We start from the raw sequence: 16,293 nt of genomic DNA, 5'->3' as shown, positions 1-16,293 counted from the left end.
ACTAAGCTCCGCCTCCCATGTTCATGCCATTCTCCTGCCTCAGCCTCCCGAGTTGGTGGGACGACAGGCGCCCGCCACCACACCTGGCTAATTTTTTGTGTTTTAAGTAGAGATGGGGTTTCACCGTGTTAGCCAGGATGGTCTCGATCTCCTGACCTCGTGATCTGCCCGCTTTGGCCTCCCAAAGTGCTGGGATTACAGGTGTGAGCCACTGCACCTGGCCGACCTGTGTATTTTTAATGCTAGCTTTGAAGAAGAAAAATGGATAGTTGTGGACGTATGGTTGGATAAGCATGATTTAATAGCAGTAAATTGGGAGGAACTTAGCAAGGCCTGTTTGTTCACATTCTCCCTGTGACTCTCTTCGGAGATAAGGATGTTCTTTTCTGCCAGGTTTGGGGAGGGCACCTCCAGAATGAGGATCATGACTTGCTTTTAGCAAAAGGTCAGAAAATTCTTCCTGGATTGTATGACCTGCTTCATGGAGGAAGGGTGGGAGGAAGGTGAGAATGACCTTCCTGCCTCTGATGTTTTCTCAGATGCCAACATGACATATTCTGTATTTTGGGGTAGCATATCCTGAACCCCATCAAGAGGGAAGAAGTTTTTAAAAAATTAAAACAACTACATATTTATTCAGCGCTTTCCTGGTCATATTGCTATTGTGAAGTTATTCAGTATACTTTTGTTGTAGTTAAAGAGATTCATAAACCTTTTTCTTGCTTTCAGAGCACTTTCAGTGGAGTCGTATAATGGAACATTTATAATACCTGGGAATTACCATACAGATCACACATGACTGATTATTCAAGTGATCAAAACAGTAAATTATACTTGACCATAATTTCTGCTGAGGGGCCTGCTTGTGACTACTAGAAACTAGGCCAGGGTCCAGGTGAGGACCATAGTCCTGGCTCATGGAAGTGCTCTGACTGGGAATGAAAACATCCGCATTCTAGTTTGGAGTTTGCCCTGCACCCTTGAGTGATTGTGGACAAGTGTCTTTGCCTTCAGGAATTTAATCTCTTCCTTTGTGAAATCTGAAAGATGGGCAGAGTTCTTTTGGCTGGTAAAAATCTGTGCTTCTGAGGCCTCCTTATACAAAACCATGGAGCTTATTGACTTTAAATTTGAGGAGGGAGGATGTCAGGCCCTTTGTCTTGTACTTCTTTCCCTGATCCCATCTCAGAGGAAGGGATGTGGTAGATTTAAAATTTTGCTTTGAAGTAGTTTTGCTTTTATTACTTCTCCTTTTTCAAGCATTTGTATTTCAATCTTACATTTAATTGTGGGATTCTGGGATTAACCTATTATATCTAGTTAAAGTAATTTTAGTGTTTAGTAAAGTGATTAGAGGATGCTGATCTTTTCATCTATGTACTCATTCAACAATGTTCCTGACCTCTTGAAATTGTTCTGTTTTTGATGGCTAAAGCACCTTAGTCATTTGAGACTTGAGGACTTAAATGTCTACAGAGGGCAGGCTGATAATATAATTTAGTGAATTGGATCAAGTGTAATAATTTTGATTTTCAGTATAATCATGTTTCATTTTCAGTTATATAGCTAGTATTTGACCCGAGTACTGGAGCAGTAATAGCGAACTGTGCGGGCATTGACTAACTGGAAAGTTTATGACTCTTCTAAGGGGTCATCTGGTACCAAATTCTGTTGTCATCTGGGGATGTGGGCTGTGTGTTGCCAGATTTCCTAAATGTTCAGAAGAGATACGGTTGTGGGTTGCTGTTTTCTGGTCTCTGTTTTATTCTTTGTGGGCAGGCTACCTTGGACCCTGTTCTTAATAAATGCCGGAATGGGAAATAGCTGTCCTGTTAGTGTTTGTTCAGGTCTTCTGAGTGTATTGTTGGTGGGTGGCAGGTGATGTCTCTGCTCATATAACTTCTGTTCATGTGGTTTGTGGCATCTGAGAAAGGAACAGACAGGTTATTTGGACAAGAAGGACGGAAAGGATAGCTCTTTCTCTGTGTGCCTTTTGCTTGACTATGTGAAATCAGTTATTACAAAATTTTGCTGTCCTGTAGTCACGATTAGATTCCTTAAACTGGATAATTTAGCAGCAAATTTGGAAAATCGTAAACATTCATAGCATTTCTTAAATGAAGGACCATTTTCTTCCTCTTTATCTTCTTCTGTTTCCATCGTTCTTGCACTCTTTCTCTAGCTTTCTTCTACTCCTTTCCTTTTCCATAGCATGAATTTTTGGCCTATTTATGACATATAGCATACTTCAGGCACTGTGTAGATATAGAATCTTGTAAAGATCTGGGCCCAAAATTTAAGGAATTGACAATCTAGTCAAGACCAACCTTAGAAGGTGTTGAGAAGTCATGGTGATTGATGTGTGAAGAAATATCTTTATAATGCTTACATATTTGGGTTTTGGGTTATGTATAAATTATAACTCTGAAGTAGATAACAAACTCCTTAAAGTCAGGAGTTCTTTTTCTCTATGCTGAAGTGCATTTATAATGATACGAAGCTGGCGGAACTCTTAGTTACTAAAGCTCATTTATAACTTGGCACCTCTAAAGAGTGTCATTTAATTCTGAGTTATTTCTATTTGACCATAATTTCTTTGCCCTGACCTTATGATTCTTGTTTAGGACGGAATTTTTAAGATGAGCCTTTCTCCGGACGGGATGCTCCTGGCAGCCATTCACTTCTCAGGGAAACTGAGCATCTGGGCGATTCCATCTCTGAAGCAACAGGGGGAATGGAATCAAAATGAGCAGGTACGTCTCTTGGTTATGATTATTATTAGAAGACTCTCTTAAGGGTGAGTGTTGACAATGCTCATTTTATTTTATTGATAGCACACAGCTATTTATTCTCATCATTCCAAAGCTATTCTATCCTTTAAATTATGATATCATTACAGTGGGTTAAATTAAAAATAGATTAATACTGTGGACTGATTTTAAATTGTTAGTGCAGTACACTGTGTATACAGAGTGTAATCTGTAAAAGAGTTTGTTAAACTCTTCATTTTTTTCCCACTTTGTCATTCTAAAAGTACAGAATCGAGATGTTAACATTTCAGCAAAAGTTAATATGATCACGGATTTGGAGGGTCGAATCCTAAAAGGGTTACAGTTCTTTTCAAATCTTGCACCACTAATTATTTGGGGCCTACTTGAAGGGAGTTACCTTCTCTTCACTGGGTAGCTAAGATATAGAGAAGGATGGAACTCTTTGTTAGTGTCCTGGAATGATAGGTTTTAAGGATTAGATGATTTTGTTATGTAGTGACAGGTAGAGTGACACTAGTTAGTGGCATCGATTATAATTTAAATTCACAAGGGGAAAGAAAGGTCTGCTTATATAAAGCCATGTATTGTGATAGAGTAAAGGTTTAAAGAAATTCCTCAACTGGAAATAGATGTATTATAAATCTTTTACTCTCTGATTCATTTACATTTTACCATTTTAAGGATTAATTTTCCTTCTCTCACTCCCTCACTCTGTTTTCCTCTAGGCATATCCAGCTTTTGGTGGGTGGTTTTGAGATTTTCACATTAGAGCCTATTTCCTGAATGACCTGAATGGATCAATGTCATAATTAAGAGGATTATTAATAAGGAATTTTTTTCAGAATGACAGAGGAAAAGAGAAAGTGGCTCTCTATTTTCTTACTCGATTCACAGATTTAAATTTGTTTTAGCTATTCTTATTTTTTTGTCTTATATACAGCTTTAGGAAGATATTTTCTCCCTAGTTTCCATTCAACTTCAAGTTAATATTGTCTCCACATGTTTACTATTCTTTCTCCCTTATTGGATCTAGATTTGTCCTCAGTGGCAAAAGTACTCCTCAGCTTGCAACCTTGGTGGCTAAATAAAAGGGACAGTCTTTCTCTCTGCTCTGAAATTATGCTAAATTGACTCATTTCTTCTTTCTAGAGGTGAAGTGATGAACTCTCAAAACTGTGTAACGTATTTCGCTGGGGATGTCAGGCAGCAGAACTTCCACTTGGCTGTTCAAGAACTGACTGAGGATGGGAGTGTAGGCTAATTTATAGGGCATATATTTCATATCACTTACACAGTTGATCCTAGAGCAACATGGGTTTGAACTGCATGGGTCCACTTGTACATAGATTTTGTTCAAGCAAACACTGATCAAAAATAGTCTTTGCAGGATGTCAGATCTGTGGATAGGGCAGGTGACTTTATGTATCGGTGGGTCCAGCAGGGTCTTCTGGGGAGCTTGAGTGCGTGTAGATTTTGATATACCTGGAACCCTGCATATACTGAGGGATGACTGTACTTGATGCACAATACACGAGTGTGTTTCATATCTTTATTCAAAATAAAGCATTATTCATATCATTGATCCAAAAGATACTTCGTATTTTTCATGGTTATCAATACATAGTGATAAAGTATTCAGCTGTTTTCGTTTGAGAGGAGCCTGATGTTCTCACTGTATTTGGGAAATTTTAGATTTGGGCAACATTTTTCTAAATGGTGAAAACTCTGAATAATAAAGGCATTTTTCCCCCCTGGCTTTTTGTTTTTTAAAATTACTTTTATTCATCTAGTAGAAATATTTGTCAGTTTCTGAAGCACTCTTAATATTTCATCTTCTGTGTATCCTAGTATGTTATACATCCAGTGTAAGGGCTATTCTCAGCAAAATCGGTTAGTATGCTCTTTTGTTTACTAAATATCTAGAGACCTTTTTTTTTTTTTTTTGTCCTGCAAAGATAAATTGCATCTTTTTTTTGTGGCCTTTATTGGAATATGCTCAACTTTTTGACTGGTTAGCATTTTTTTTTTGGTCATTAGTTGCCAGTCAATGTTATAATAATGCATTACTCTTTACTCATTAATATTATTCATTGATTAGATTTTTAGAGTGGTTCTATTAAAAAAAGTAAAAGTTGTTTAAAAACCTTAAAACCAGAGAATGAATAAGTGTAAATATCTCAGTAGTTTGAAATATGCAATCAGAAAAGTAATGGGACAAGAAAGGGAGGGACCTCAGAAATTGAAAAAATGTGTTCATAGTGGGAAGAGAGGCACTCAGGCTAGAAGTTGTCATGCCTTAGCAAAAGTGTTTTGAACAAATACCCTGAGAGTCTGGAAGAGTAATTCGTGGGGAATTTTGTAGCTTGGTTGTTGAGCATCCATTTTGTGGATGTGACTTTGATTCCATGTTCCTGAAACAGTCCTCAGATAGAGCTTTTGACTTTTAAATTGATCTGTCAATCAGAGGAGCTATGCAACTTGATTCTCAGGCTAGTTGTTTATCTTTTTATAAATGTACACATTTTTAGGATTATATGTCAGTTTCTTCTGATGTGAGTGGTATGAATTATTTCCCTTGAATGCCTGAGTAAACTGGAAAAAATAGATTTTGAGGCTCACAAAACTGAAAACTGTGAACATGATTGGCATTACCGAGGACGTTGTACAGATCGTGGTGTCCTTTGCTGAGGGAGCAGTGGCTTAGCTATGGTTACTGACCCTGATCCTACAGACTACCATTCCCATTGTGGCTCTGTCCCTTTCCCGGTTCAGAGTTTATCACAGCACAGGCCGGGGTCAGCCACCCCTCCCTTTCCTGCTGCTGTTCAGCATATGGGAGACTAGCTGGACAGGGCGGGCTCTGCCCTCTGAGACCCTAGCCAGTTTTAGCCTCAAAGGAAATTTTGGTCCAAAGTAGGGAACATGGAAGGCATTTAATTTTATTTCTTTTTTTTCCTTTAAAATCCTGAGGCTGTGATGAGAATGAAAACTCCTCTGTGAACCTGTCATCTTCTCCAGTCTGATCAGCATGCTGCTTTGCTCTGCTTCCTAGATCCTCCTGTCCCTGCTCTCTACTTTTGTGTAACCATTTCTGCTGTACTTTGTAAAACTTCATTCCGTTGTAAACACGCCTGTGAGGCTTCAGCCTCTTCACAGAAGCTCTGGTTTCTTTCTGTATGCTAATTGTAGACTTGTATAGCTTAATAGGAAGAAGGTACAGAAGTACGAGCATCTTTTAGCTTTTACAAAATTTACTCTAACTACATTTATTATTTATTGAGCACTTTGTCCTATGGTTGTGCAGCAGGTAAACAATAGAGCTGAGATTTGATTTTATACCTCTGTGACGCTGATGCATATGTTCTTTCCATGACCGTGTGGGAAAGTAATACATAAAAAAACCCAAAAAGATAAGAGGAAGAATACTTATTTATTAGGCTAGTGAATGCCAGAGTGTACTACACGCATTTTTTCCCACAATATTTGTAAAAAGTTAGGAGGACTACAATCACTCTTTATAATTATTAATTTTTTACATTGATTCTTTTTATTTGATGATCTTTAAAAACACAGAGACAAATCCTTTTTCTCAGTGGTTGTGATACAGATTCCTTCAGCTCTCTCAGATATGCTTAGCTCTTGAGCTAGTTAGTGTGTACCAGATACCAGAATAAATAACTGAGCAAGCCTCTCATTGGTAAACCCTTAGCTTTCTAATAGATATCTAGAGTACTCATGATGTAGTGAGGTCTGGGGTGAAGATGGTGGTAACTGTTTGTCAAGCAAGAAGAGTCTGAACAACCATAGTTTCTTTGAGTCTTTCACCTGTATCCTGGGAATTAATCACTTGGATGTTTTAGATTTGAATTTTAGCATATGAATTACTAAAATCTAGTGTATTATAGTAAGTATATTAAAGCCTATGTGTAACAGGACTGTACAGTAGAGTAGGTTGTTCCTATTTACATAATAACATAATGGTGAAATAAAATTCAAGTATTTATTGACTCTACTGAGAATTAGAGTAGAGAATACAGTGTCATAGTCCCTGCTCTTAAGATATTCACAGGCTTCCAAGGGAAATTATGAACAAATGATTAAACTGACATGTTAATATTTTGAGAAGATAAGCTCAGGAAAGGCATGTAGGTCAGCTGACAGTGCTGGAGAGAAGAATTATTGAAAATAAATAGTATTTGTATAGGAAGGCTTGATTATTTACAGAGCATAGTTTTCATTTGTCTCACAACAACCCTATTAACCCATGTATGCTGGAGGTTGCAATTTTGTGTGTGTGTGAGAAGTCAGACCTTGGCCATGAACTTGAGCAGTAGGATATAAATAACTCCCACAAGTTTAGCATTCCAATAATGGAACACTAGGTGTAAATGGGTTAAGTGAAATGTTTTTAATACCATTTTTTATAGATGGGAATGGTGCTAAAAGAGGTTAACTTGAGATCACTAAATGTTAGAGTCAAGATTCCATTTTGATTCAAGTCTCCCGACTTCATAGGTTAAGCCTTTTTTTCCAGAATATCTACTTACAGTGCTTATGTTTAGAAGTATTGACTTTTATCTGGGTAAATCAGAGACTAGCATATGATATTAATGGTAAGCAAGGGAGATATATCAGCTTGAAGTTTATATGAATAACATCCCCTGGAGTCATGCAGTTGATTATGTAGAGACCCTAGAATTGTGCAAGTAGTAATAACTGAGAGGTGTAATATAGTTGTTTACCAAATATGTAAGTGTCTGCATGTACTCATCACTGGAATCCTTTAAAGAGAAATCTCAAGCTTTGAAAAATACTGAGACAGCTACTCTTTTTTCATTTCTCTAGTAATGGTCAAGTGAGCTTGGATCAGCCAGGTAGGGCAGAGTTTTGCCTCTCTTTATGGCTGCTCTAGTAAGTAAGTAGACAAACCAATTAGTTTCAAATCGATGATATGGTAATATATAAAATAGTCAGCTTATAATTTTAGTTTAAATGTTGCCTGAGAAGGAACTAATGTTGCTGCTACCCTGCACAGCCTTAACCCTCTGTACCAAAATTGTGAATTCAACTCGTCTGGGGCTTTCTTCATGCAATTTGCTGCTTTATTAGTTTTTATAATATGCTTTGTGTGATGGAGTATTTTCTCTGTAAAACCTAATGATTAAAGATAGTTGTGGAAGTGCCTATTCTGATTTACTAATATCCAGTTTTGAGTTGATTAAATACTTTGGCTTTCATTGTCAATATGAAAATCCATCTGGCTAGAAATCTGTGAGTATTAAATTTTGTTCATGTCTGGAATATAGTAAAATTGCTTAAGTGATTTTCATTTCAAACATTTCCCATATGTTATGTTTATATCTTTACATCTCATTTTCGGCCTTAATTTTTCTCTCAAGAAGTTTTATTATTTGCCTATTTGTACTTCTTTAGGCCTAGAAATGGAATACAAACTTACCTCTTCATTTTCATTTTCACACATAGTAGGTGTTGGACTAACCTTAAGTAGATCAATGAAGAGTAAGTGGGAAGATGGCAGTTGATGTGATGAATCTTGATATAATCCACAGCTGTTTTCACAATTTCACCAGACTCTGAGTTCTTTGAGAACTTAGGCTTAACATAATAAATAATAATAAATATTTGTGGAATGAATAAGCCTTTGAAAGGTTGTTGTGGCAAGTCAGGGACCCTGAATGGAGGGACCGGCTGAAGCCGCAGCAGAAGAACATAAATTGTGAAGATTTCATGGACATTTATTAGTTCCCCAAATTAATACTTTTATAATTTCCTACACCTGTCTTTACTTCAGTCTCTGAATATAAATTGTGAAGATTTCATGGACACTTATCACTTCCCCAATCAATACTCTTGTGATTTCCTATGCCTGTCTTTACTTTAATCTCTTAATCCCATCATCTTCATAAGCTGGGGAGGATGAATGTTGCCTCAGGACCCTGTGATGATTGTGTTAACTGCACAAATTGTTTGTAGAGCATGTGTGCTTGAACAATATGAAATCTGGGCACCTTGAAAAAAGGAACAGGATAACAGCAATGTTCAGGGAACAGGAGAGATGACCTTGGACTCTGACTTCTGGTGAGCCAGGCGGAACAGAGCCATATTTCTCTTCTTTCAAAAGCAAATAGGAGAAATATCACTGAATTCTTTTTTTCAGCAAGGAACATCCCTGAGAAAGAGAATGCGCCCTGAGGGTAGGTTGATAGATGGCCCCCTTGAGGCGGCCACTTTTTACGGTCAAAGCCGAAGGGATGAAATAAGCCCTGGTCTCCTGTAACGCTCCCAGGCTTATTAGGATGAGGAAATTCCCGCCTAATAAATTTTGGTCAGACAGGTTGTCTGCTCTCAAACCTTGTCTCCTGATAAGATGTTATCAATGACAATGGGTGCCCAAAACTTCATTAGCAATTTTGATTTTGCCCCATCCTGTGGTCCTGTGATCTTGCCCTGCCTCCACTTGCTTTGTGATATTTTATTACCTTGTGGAGTATGTGATCTCTGTGACCCACACCCTGTGCGTGCACTCCCTCCCCTTTTGAAAATTGCTAATAAAAACCTGCTAGTTTTATGGCTCGGGTAGCATCACGGAACCTGCCGACGTGTGATGTCTTCCCCGGACACCTAGCTTTAAAATTTCTTTCTTGTACTCTTTCCCTTTATTTCTCAAACCAGTTGAGACGCTTAGGGAAATAGAAAAGAACCCATGATAAATATAGGGAGTGGGAGGCAGGGATTTCATTATATTTAGATTTTAGTGGTAATAAAATTAGCAAATAAAATTCTCAAGTCTAAAGAAAACATTACTTTAGCCATAATAGGTTTTCTGTACAAAACCTATAACTATTCTTAGACCATCTTCCTTTGGGTTATGGCTGTGGTATAAAATGATGGCATTTTAGGTTGTTTTCAGTGATGTGGTAGCATGAATATGTCAGGTGGGGAGGCATGATACCTTTCTGAACTCATCATAAGGATCACAGCTGACACCCCTATAACAAAAGACAGGTTAACAAGAGAAAAGCATAACACATTTATTTAAAAACAAATGATTTTCCTTGCTAACTTGAAATTAGAATGGATATAAAGAGAAATTTTTACTTTCTCTTCTAGACCAGGCACTATAGGTAGAGATCCAGGAAAGCTCACTTTGTTTAAAAAAAAAAAAAAAAAAATCAAAAACTTCTTACCTTTCTTTGCTCGCGTTTTGTCAGTTGTTCCAGGATTTTGTCTGCAGGTTCCAGAGCAAGTCAGGTGTCTCAGCTGCCCCACGTTGGGTGCCAGAAACTGTGGGGTGGAAAGGTGTGATACCTCTCCTAACCCATCATAAGACGACACAGCCATCACTCCTGTAACAAAAGACAGGTTAACGAGAAACATGACAAATTTATTTAATCAACATTTTACATGACACAGGCACCTTCAGAAATGAAGACTCTGGTTGAGTGTGGCTCATTCCAGTAATCCCAGCACTTTGGGAAGCCTAGGTGGTTGGAATTGCTTGAGCCTAGGAGTTTGGGACCAGCCTCGGCAACATGGTGGGACTTCATCTCTCCAAAAAATAAAAAGTGGCATGCACCTGTATTCCCAGCTACTCGGGAGGCTGAGTCAGGAAGATCACCTGAGCCAGGTTGTAGTGAGCCATGACCACGCCCCTGCACTCCAACCTGGGTGACAGAAACCTTGTCAAAATTAAAGAAATAAAGACCCAGGGAAAACTGTTTTTATGCTTAGTTTTGATGAAGAATGGACAACCTTGTAAAAATATGATGGGACAAAAGGGTATGGCCTAATGGTGGTAGACTGAAGGGGAAACCCAGCAAGGCCTGTCTGTCCAGATTCCTTTTGGCTTCTCTGTATAACCTTCCCCCCACTACTATGAGGCAGGAGCCCTCTGGGATAAGGGTCTTCAAGGGAGAAGGGAGAGAGGGACCTTTTTAGGTTTTAGAGCTTCCTTTGGGGGAGGAGTTGTTCTAGTTTCTGTGATGCACCTCAGGGAAGAAGAATTCTGGTTTCTGTGACTTGCTTTGGAAGACAAAGAGAGGCTTGAGACAGGAAGGCAGGAGAAGGTCAGAGAGATGGTGTTTCTGAGGCCCTTTCAGTTGCCTCAGTTGAAAGTACTCAACATGCCATGCTGTTATACTTTGGAGTATTGTGTTCTGAACCCTAGTAAATACAGAGAAGTGGCATGGAGGTTGCTTCTCGACATGTATTCATGTGGTGCCAGGAGCTTTCTTGTGGTTCATGGGGAGTTTGGTGATCCTGTCCATTGAGCACCAGTTTAGAATATGTATCAGATATGGTGACGCATGGCCTCATCCTGATTCTCCTCACACATAGACCCCTGGGGTGGAAAGATGGTAAGTTGATGCTAGCTTCAGTGCACATACATGCTTATTATCAAATTTTCAATGGCTCACACTTCCGATACTAAAATACAGGCACCTACATATTCATAGCAGCAGTGTTTACAACAGCTAAAAGGTGGAAGCAATGCAGATGTCCATTAGTGGATATATGGAGAAACAAACTGTGGTATATCCATACAATAGAATATGACTCAGCCACAAAAAGGAACGAAGTGCTGATATGCACTACAATGGTGGATGGACCTTGAGAATATTATACTAAGCGAAAGATGCTAGACACAAAAGGTCACATATTTTATGGTTGCATAAATAATATGAAATATCCAGAATAGGTAAATCCATAGAGATAGAAAGCAGACTGATGGTTCCTGGGATCCAGGGGAAGAGGAAAGGGGAGTAACTGCATAATGGGTTAGTGGTTTTGCTTTGGAGCGATAGAAATGTTTTGTAAGTGGATGGACGTGATGGTTTCACAATTTGGGAAATGTACTAAGTGCCCCTGAATTGTTCATTTAAAAATAGTTAATTTTACATTATATGAAGATCACCTCAATAAAAAAGGATATCATTAACATCCTCCCTAAAAACCCCAAAACAAACAAAAATCAAGATAATTAAAATATGCTGTCTTGGACTTATTAAACTGTTCTACTTTTTTGCCCTGAATAAACTTTGTATTTCCTAACTGTGTATTTTTGTTCACGTTATGCTTTCAGACTGGAATGTTTTCCTTTATTCATTTTCTGCATCCAAGTCTTATCCAGTCTTAAAAGTATACCACCATAAGACTTTCTTTGTACCTCTTGAATTCCCTTCATCTTTCTTGAACCCATGCCCCAAATTCTCTGTTCATCCTTTGAAGGCCCCTGGCATTTTTATCTATATGTCTCTTTGGGTAGTTAACAAATGTGATGATCTTGGATTATATTAATTTATATTCATTTATTAGCTCTCTGTGTGCTTGAGTTTTGGGCCTGCAATATCTTTTTTTTTTTTTCCTTTTGTCTCTGCATTTATTATTTTTTTTTAATTTTTATTTTTTAGAGATAGGGTATTGCTTTGTTGCCCAGGCTGGAGTGCAGTGGTGTGATCATAGCTTACTGCAGCCTTGAACTCCTGAGCTCAGTTGATCCTCCTACCTCAGCCTCTTGAGTAGCTGAGGCTACAGAAGTGTGCCACCATGCCTGGCTAATTATTTTTACTTTCTGGGGAGATAGGGTCTTGCTATGTCACCCAGCTAGTCTCAAACTGCTAGCCTTAAGCAGCTCTCCTGCCTTGGCCTTCCAAAGTGCTGGGATTACAGGCATGAGCTGCCATGCCCGGCCCCAGTATGTTTTGACTAAACAGAAGAAGTCACTCTTTTGGGAGGGTATAGGAAGCTTAGTTCTATATCAGATAATTTTCCTATAGCTTAGTCATTAGAAATGAATTCTAATTAGAATTCAGTGACTTAAAATTTGGTTGATTTGTTTACTCATTCAACATTTAGCCGCTATGACAGGTGCACTATGATGGATCTGGGAATACAAGGATGAGGATGACAGAGTTCTGGACGCAGAAGAACACATCTTCACCTTGTGTTTAACATCGAATTGACAGGAGATGCCCATTATTTAAGCAATGTTCAGGGAAGAGTCTAGTCCCAAGGTGACAGCAGACCCCGGTTCTAGTGGACGAGTACTGCTTGTTCGTGGTGCTCCTTCTTATCATTAGGTTTGACGAAGACATGCACACTTTGAATTCTCAAGTGAGAGTTATTTATTTTTAAAATTTCCTTAAGATTTCTTGTCAAATTTCATTTTGACCTGTATGTCCTTAAATGTGCCCAAGGCTGAATCATAATTGTTGTTCTTTGAGGGGCCTAAGGTTTTTTATTCTGTATTTCCCTTGTGTACTCCAAAATGTAAGTTGGAAGGTACATGTGCCACGTAAATACATGGTGGCATGCGTGTGATTGGAGTATATGGTACTGGTGATTTTGAGGCATTGAAAAATTATCAAGTGCCTTAAAATGACCAAATAAAGTTTCAGGTTAGTTGACTGCTTTCAATAATATGTACCTTATTTTTTTAAAATGATTTTTTGAAACTTAGTCATCTTTTCCTATGATTAAGTAAGCCAGGACGCTCCATTTCTTCCCTCAGTATATAAATAGCCTTTTATGGTAATTTTTGTTTCTGATTAAGTTTAAAGACTGTGTCTTCTGTTCTCAAGGTCTGCTCTGAGTGATTTACCATAGTAGTGGAGAACAGGAAGTTCTTCCAGGCTGTGGAAAGAAATAGCTCTGAGGTGTGAGCCATTGAAAAATTGATAGTAAACATGTATGTGTATTTTGTTGTATTAGATGAAAAAGCAGTTTTTTGACTTATGTATAACAACACTTTTTTTAGATTTCAGATTTCAAATAAGTACCCCAACTATTTTTTTTACTCTTTGCCCATACTATTGTAATTCCGGAGACTAAAAAGGGAACACTAAGCCAAGAGGGTGTCAGGTAATGGCTTATTCTCAAATTGATATTTGAGAGATATTGATGTGCTGTTATATTCTCAAAGATGAGCATGACACCATATTGCCCTAAGATTACGGTATGAATGCATGCATGGTTATATTTTTTTAACCTGGTAAATTCTTAGTCATAAAAAGGACTAGGACGTAACATGAAGGTTTCCTAGTCAAGTCTCAAAGCTTTGAAAATCACAGCCTGGAGAGGTTGCTCAGTTTATAAGTGGCTCGGATAAGACCTGTATCCAGGCCAGTGTTTATTCATCACGTGTGTGTATGTGTATAGAACGAATTCTTAGTGTATTTTGCTTTCATATGTATTGGTGGTATACTTGGTATCCTATTGTTCATATGCATATGCTGTATTCTTCATAAATTGAGTCATAATATGTACATGTGCACATTTTAAGTGTAAGAACAATCGCTTTTCCAGACTATCATGGCAAGAAATAGATTTCAGCTAGTTGTAATTGAGAGATCAAGGGAAAGCATCATCTCTTTATTTGAAAAAGTCCACAGTTCTTGATGATTTTCATATAATTTTCTTACATAGTTGACTCAGGAAGTCATTATTTTCATATTTAGCCAGGCTATGATGACCTTAATCCTGATTGGAGGCTCTCTACTGAGAAGAGAAAAAAAGTCAAAGGTGAGTTGTATGAAATATGATAATTGAAACCTTAAGAGACTCCTATTATTATACAAGATGCTCTTTGGATGATATAAAAAATCTCCAGATACTTTTGCTACACTGTGGAAGAAACATCAAGATTTCATAGATTTGGTCAAGGCAACAGATCCAGTTTTCTGATGGTCAGGCTTTCCCAAAAGCGAGGTCAGAGCCCAGGGTATGCAGCATGGCTCTCCTGCCAGGAGCCAGCATTGAGATGGTCCACTGAGTTCAACGCTTAGAAGCCTGCTCCTTTTCAGATGCTCCTGGGTGAGATCACAGAGCAAGATTCATCAAAGAAGAAACACTGAGTAAACTTACCTCTGCCGGTTGGGGGTAATTAGGGTTAGGTTGGTGAGGCTTTCTTTGTCTTTGCATACATTTCCATGTTTTAAAGAAAAAATTTCATTTTTACAGTGAGCATATATTGTTTTTATAAATAAAAATCAAGATTTACATTTAAATAAGAGTAATAATTGTCATTTAATTGCTAGATTAAAGCAGAGATATTTTAAAATCCTGTAGGGGTTACTTTTGAGTTTTTTTTTACTTTTAGTTCTTGACTATGTGTTATTTTTCTTTAGGTGAAACTTTCTAAGTTAAATCCGTGATGAATTTTTAAGTGTCTTCTGTAAAATCAGTGATAGTTACAAGGTTCAAGGTCTGTATTACGATATATTTTTAGGCTGGCACGGTGGCTCATGCCTGCATTTTGGGAGGCCAAGGCAGGTGGATCACCCAAGTTCAAGAGTTCAAGACCAGTCGGGCCAACATGGTGAAACCCTGTCTCTACTGGAAATACAAAAATTAGCCAGGCATGGTGGTGCACACCTGTAATCAGATACTCGGGAGGCTGAGGCAGGATAATCGCTTTAACCTGGGAAGCGGAGGTTGCAGTGAGCTGAGATCACGCCACTGCACTCCAGCCTGGGTGACAGAGCAAAAGTTCATCTCAAAAAAAAAAAAAAAAAAAATGCTTTTAGTTCACATTTAAAGAAGATTAAAAATATTGATTAATATTATGCATCAGATTCCATGCTTTGAATTATCTGCTTTAGTTAAATAATCATCCAAAATATTCATCCAGACATATTTTTGAGGAAAAGTAATACTTTGTCAAAGCAGAAATTAGAATTTTATTTTAGTGATTTGCTCCTCTTTCTTTCTACTTCACACTTAGTGATAAGCCCCAGGAACTCTGCCTTTCACATTTTCTTGAAATTCCTTATTTACATGGATTGCCTTAGGCTTACTTGGGAAAAAAGTGTTGTTAGAGCTCTTTATTTTCCTTAAAATAGTGAGTCTCATGGTTCTGAATTCCATATTTAAAATCTCTTCTAGTGTAATGTTTAAATATGTTGTTAAATTTATGGTTTACTTTTACCTTTAAACCATATCATATGTTTTGTATAACAGATGATGTTCAAAAATGTACAATAAAATTATAATAAATATGGCATTGCCTTTTGAATGCCTTAGTTTGGTGAACAATAATTCCTTTTCTTTTTCTTTTTCTTTTTTTTTTTTTTGACAGAGTCTCGCTCTGTCACCCAGGCTGGAGTGCAGTGGCACCATCTCGGCTCACTGCAACCTCCACCTCCTGGGTTCAAGTGATTCTCCCGTCTCAGCCTCCCCAGTAGTTGGAACTACAAGCATGCGCCACCATTCCTGGCTAATTTTTGTATTTTTAATACAGATGGGGTTTCACCGTATTGGCCAGGCTTGTCTTAAACTCCTGACCTTGTGATCTGCCCACCTCAGCCTCCCAAAGTGCTGGAATTACAGGCATGAACCACTGCGTCCAGCCCATAATTCATTTTCATTTCTAAAGATTCTTTGCTAGCCATAAATTTTTTTTTCCCTCTCTGATTAGTTATAAGTTTAAGAGGAAATCAGCACTGGAAACTATTACATATCTGTCTTATATTTTTCTAAAGGGTATATTTCTCTCAGTGTTTGT

At 37.9% G+C, this 16,293-nt stretch overlaps 1 protein-coding gene across 2 annotated transcripts in view; it reads left to right on the top strand.

Moving 5' to 3' along the window:
* LOC105486455 (NBAS subunit of NRZ tethering complex) overlaps nt 1–16,293 on the top strand; it is a 390,628-nt gene that overhangs the window by 72,034 nt on the left and 302,301 nt on the right. For both annotated transcript variants that reach the window (XM_011749319.3, XM_071076257.1), the window contains exons 12-13: nt 2,625–2,753; nt 14,249–14,312. In XM_011749319.3, the coding sequence (XP_011747621.2) occupies nt 2,625–2,753; nt 14,249–14,312 (193 nt within the window). The remainder of the gene's footprint in view (nt 1–2,624; nt 2,754–14,248; nt 14,313–16,293) is intronic.

Source organism: Macaca nemestrina, chromosome 13 (assembly GCF_043159975.1).
Source record: "Macaca nemestrina isolate mMacNem1 chromosome 13, mMacNem.hap1, whole genome shotgun sequence".
Classification (NCBI taxonomy): domain Eukaryota; kingdom Metazoa; phylum Chordata; class Mammalia; order Primates; family Cercopithecidae; genus Macaca; species Macaca nemestrina.
Note: the sequence above shows the minus strand (reverse complement) of the source record. Positions and strands in the feature narration are given on the sequence as shown.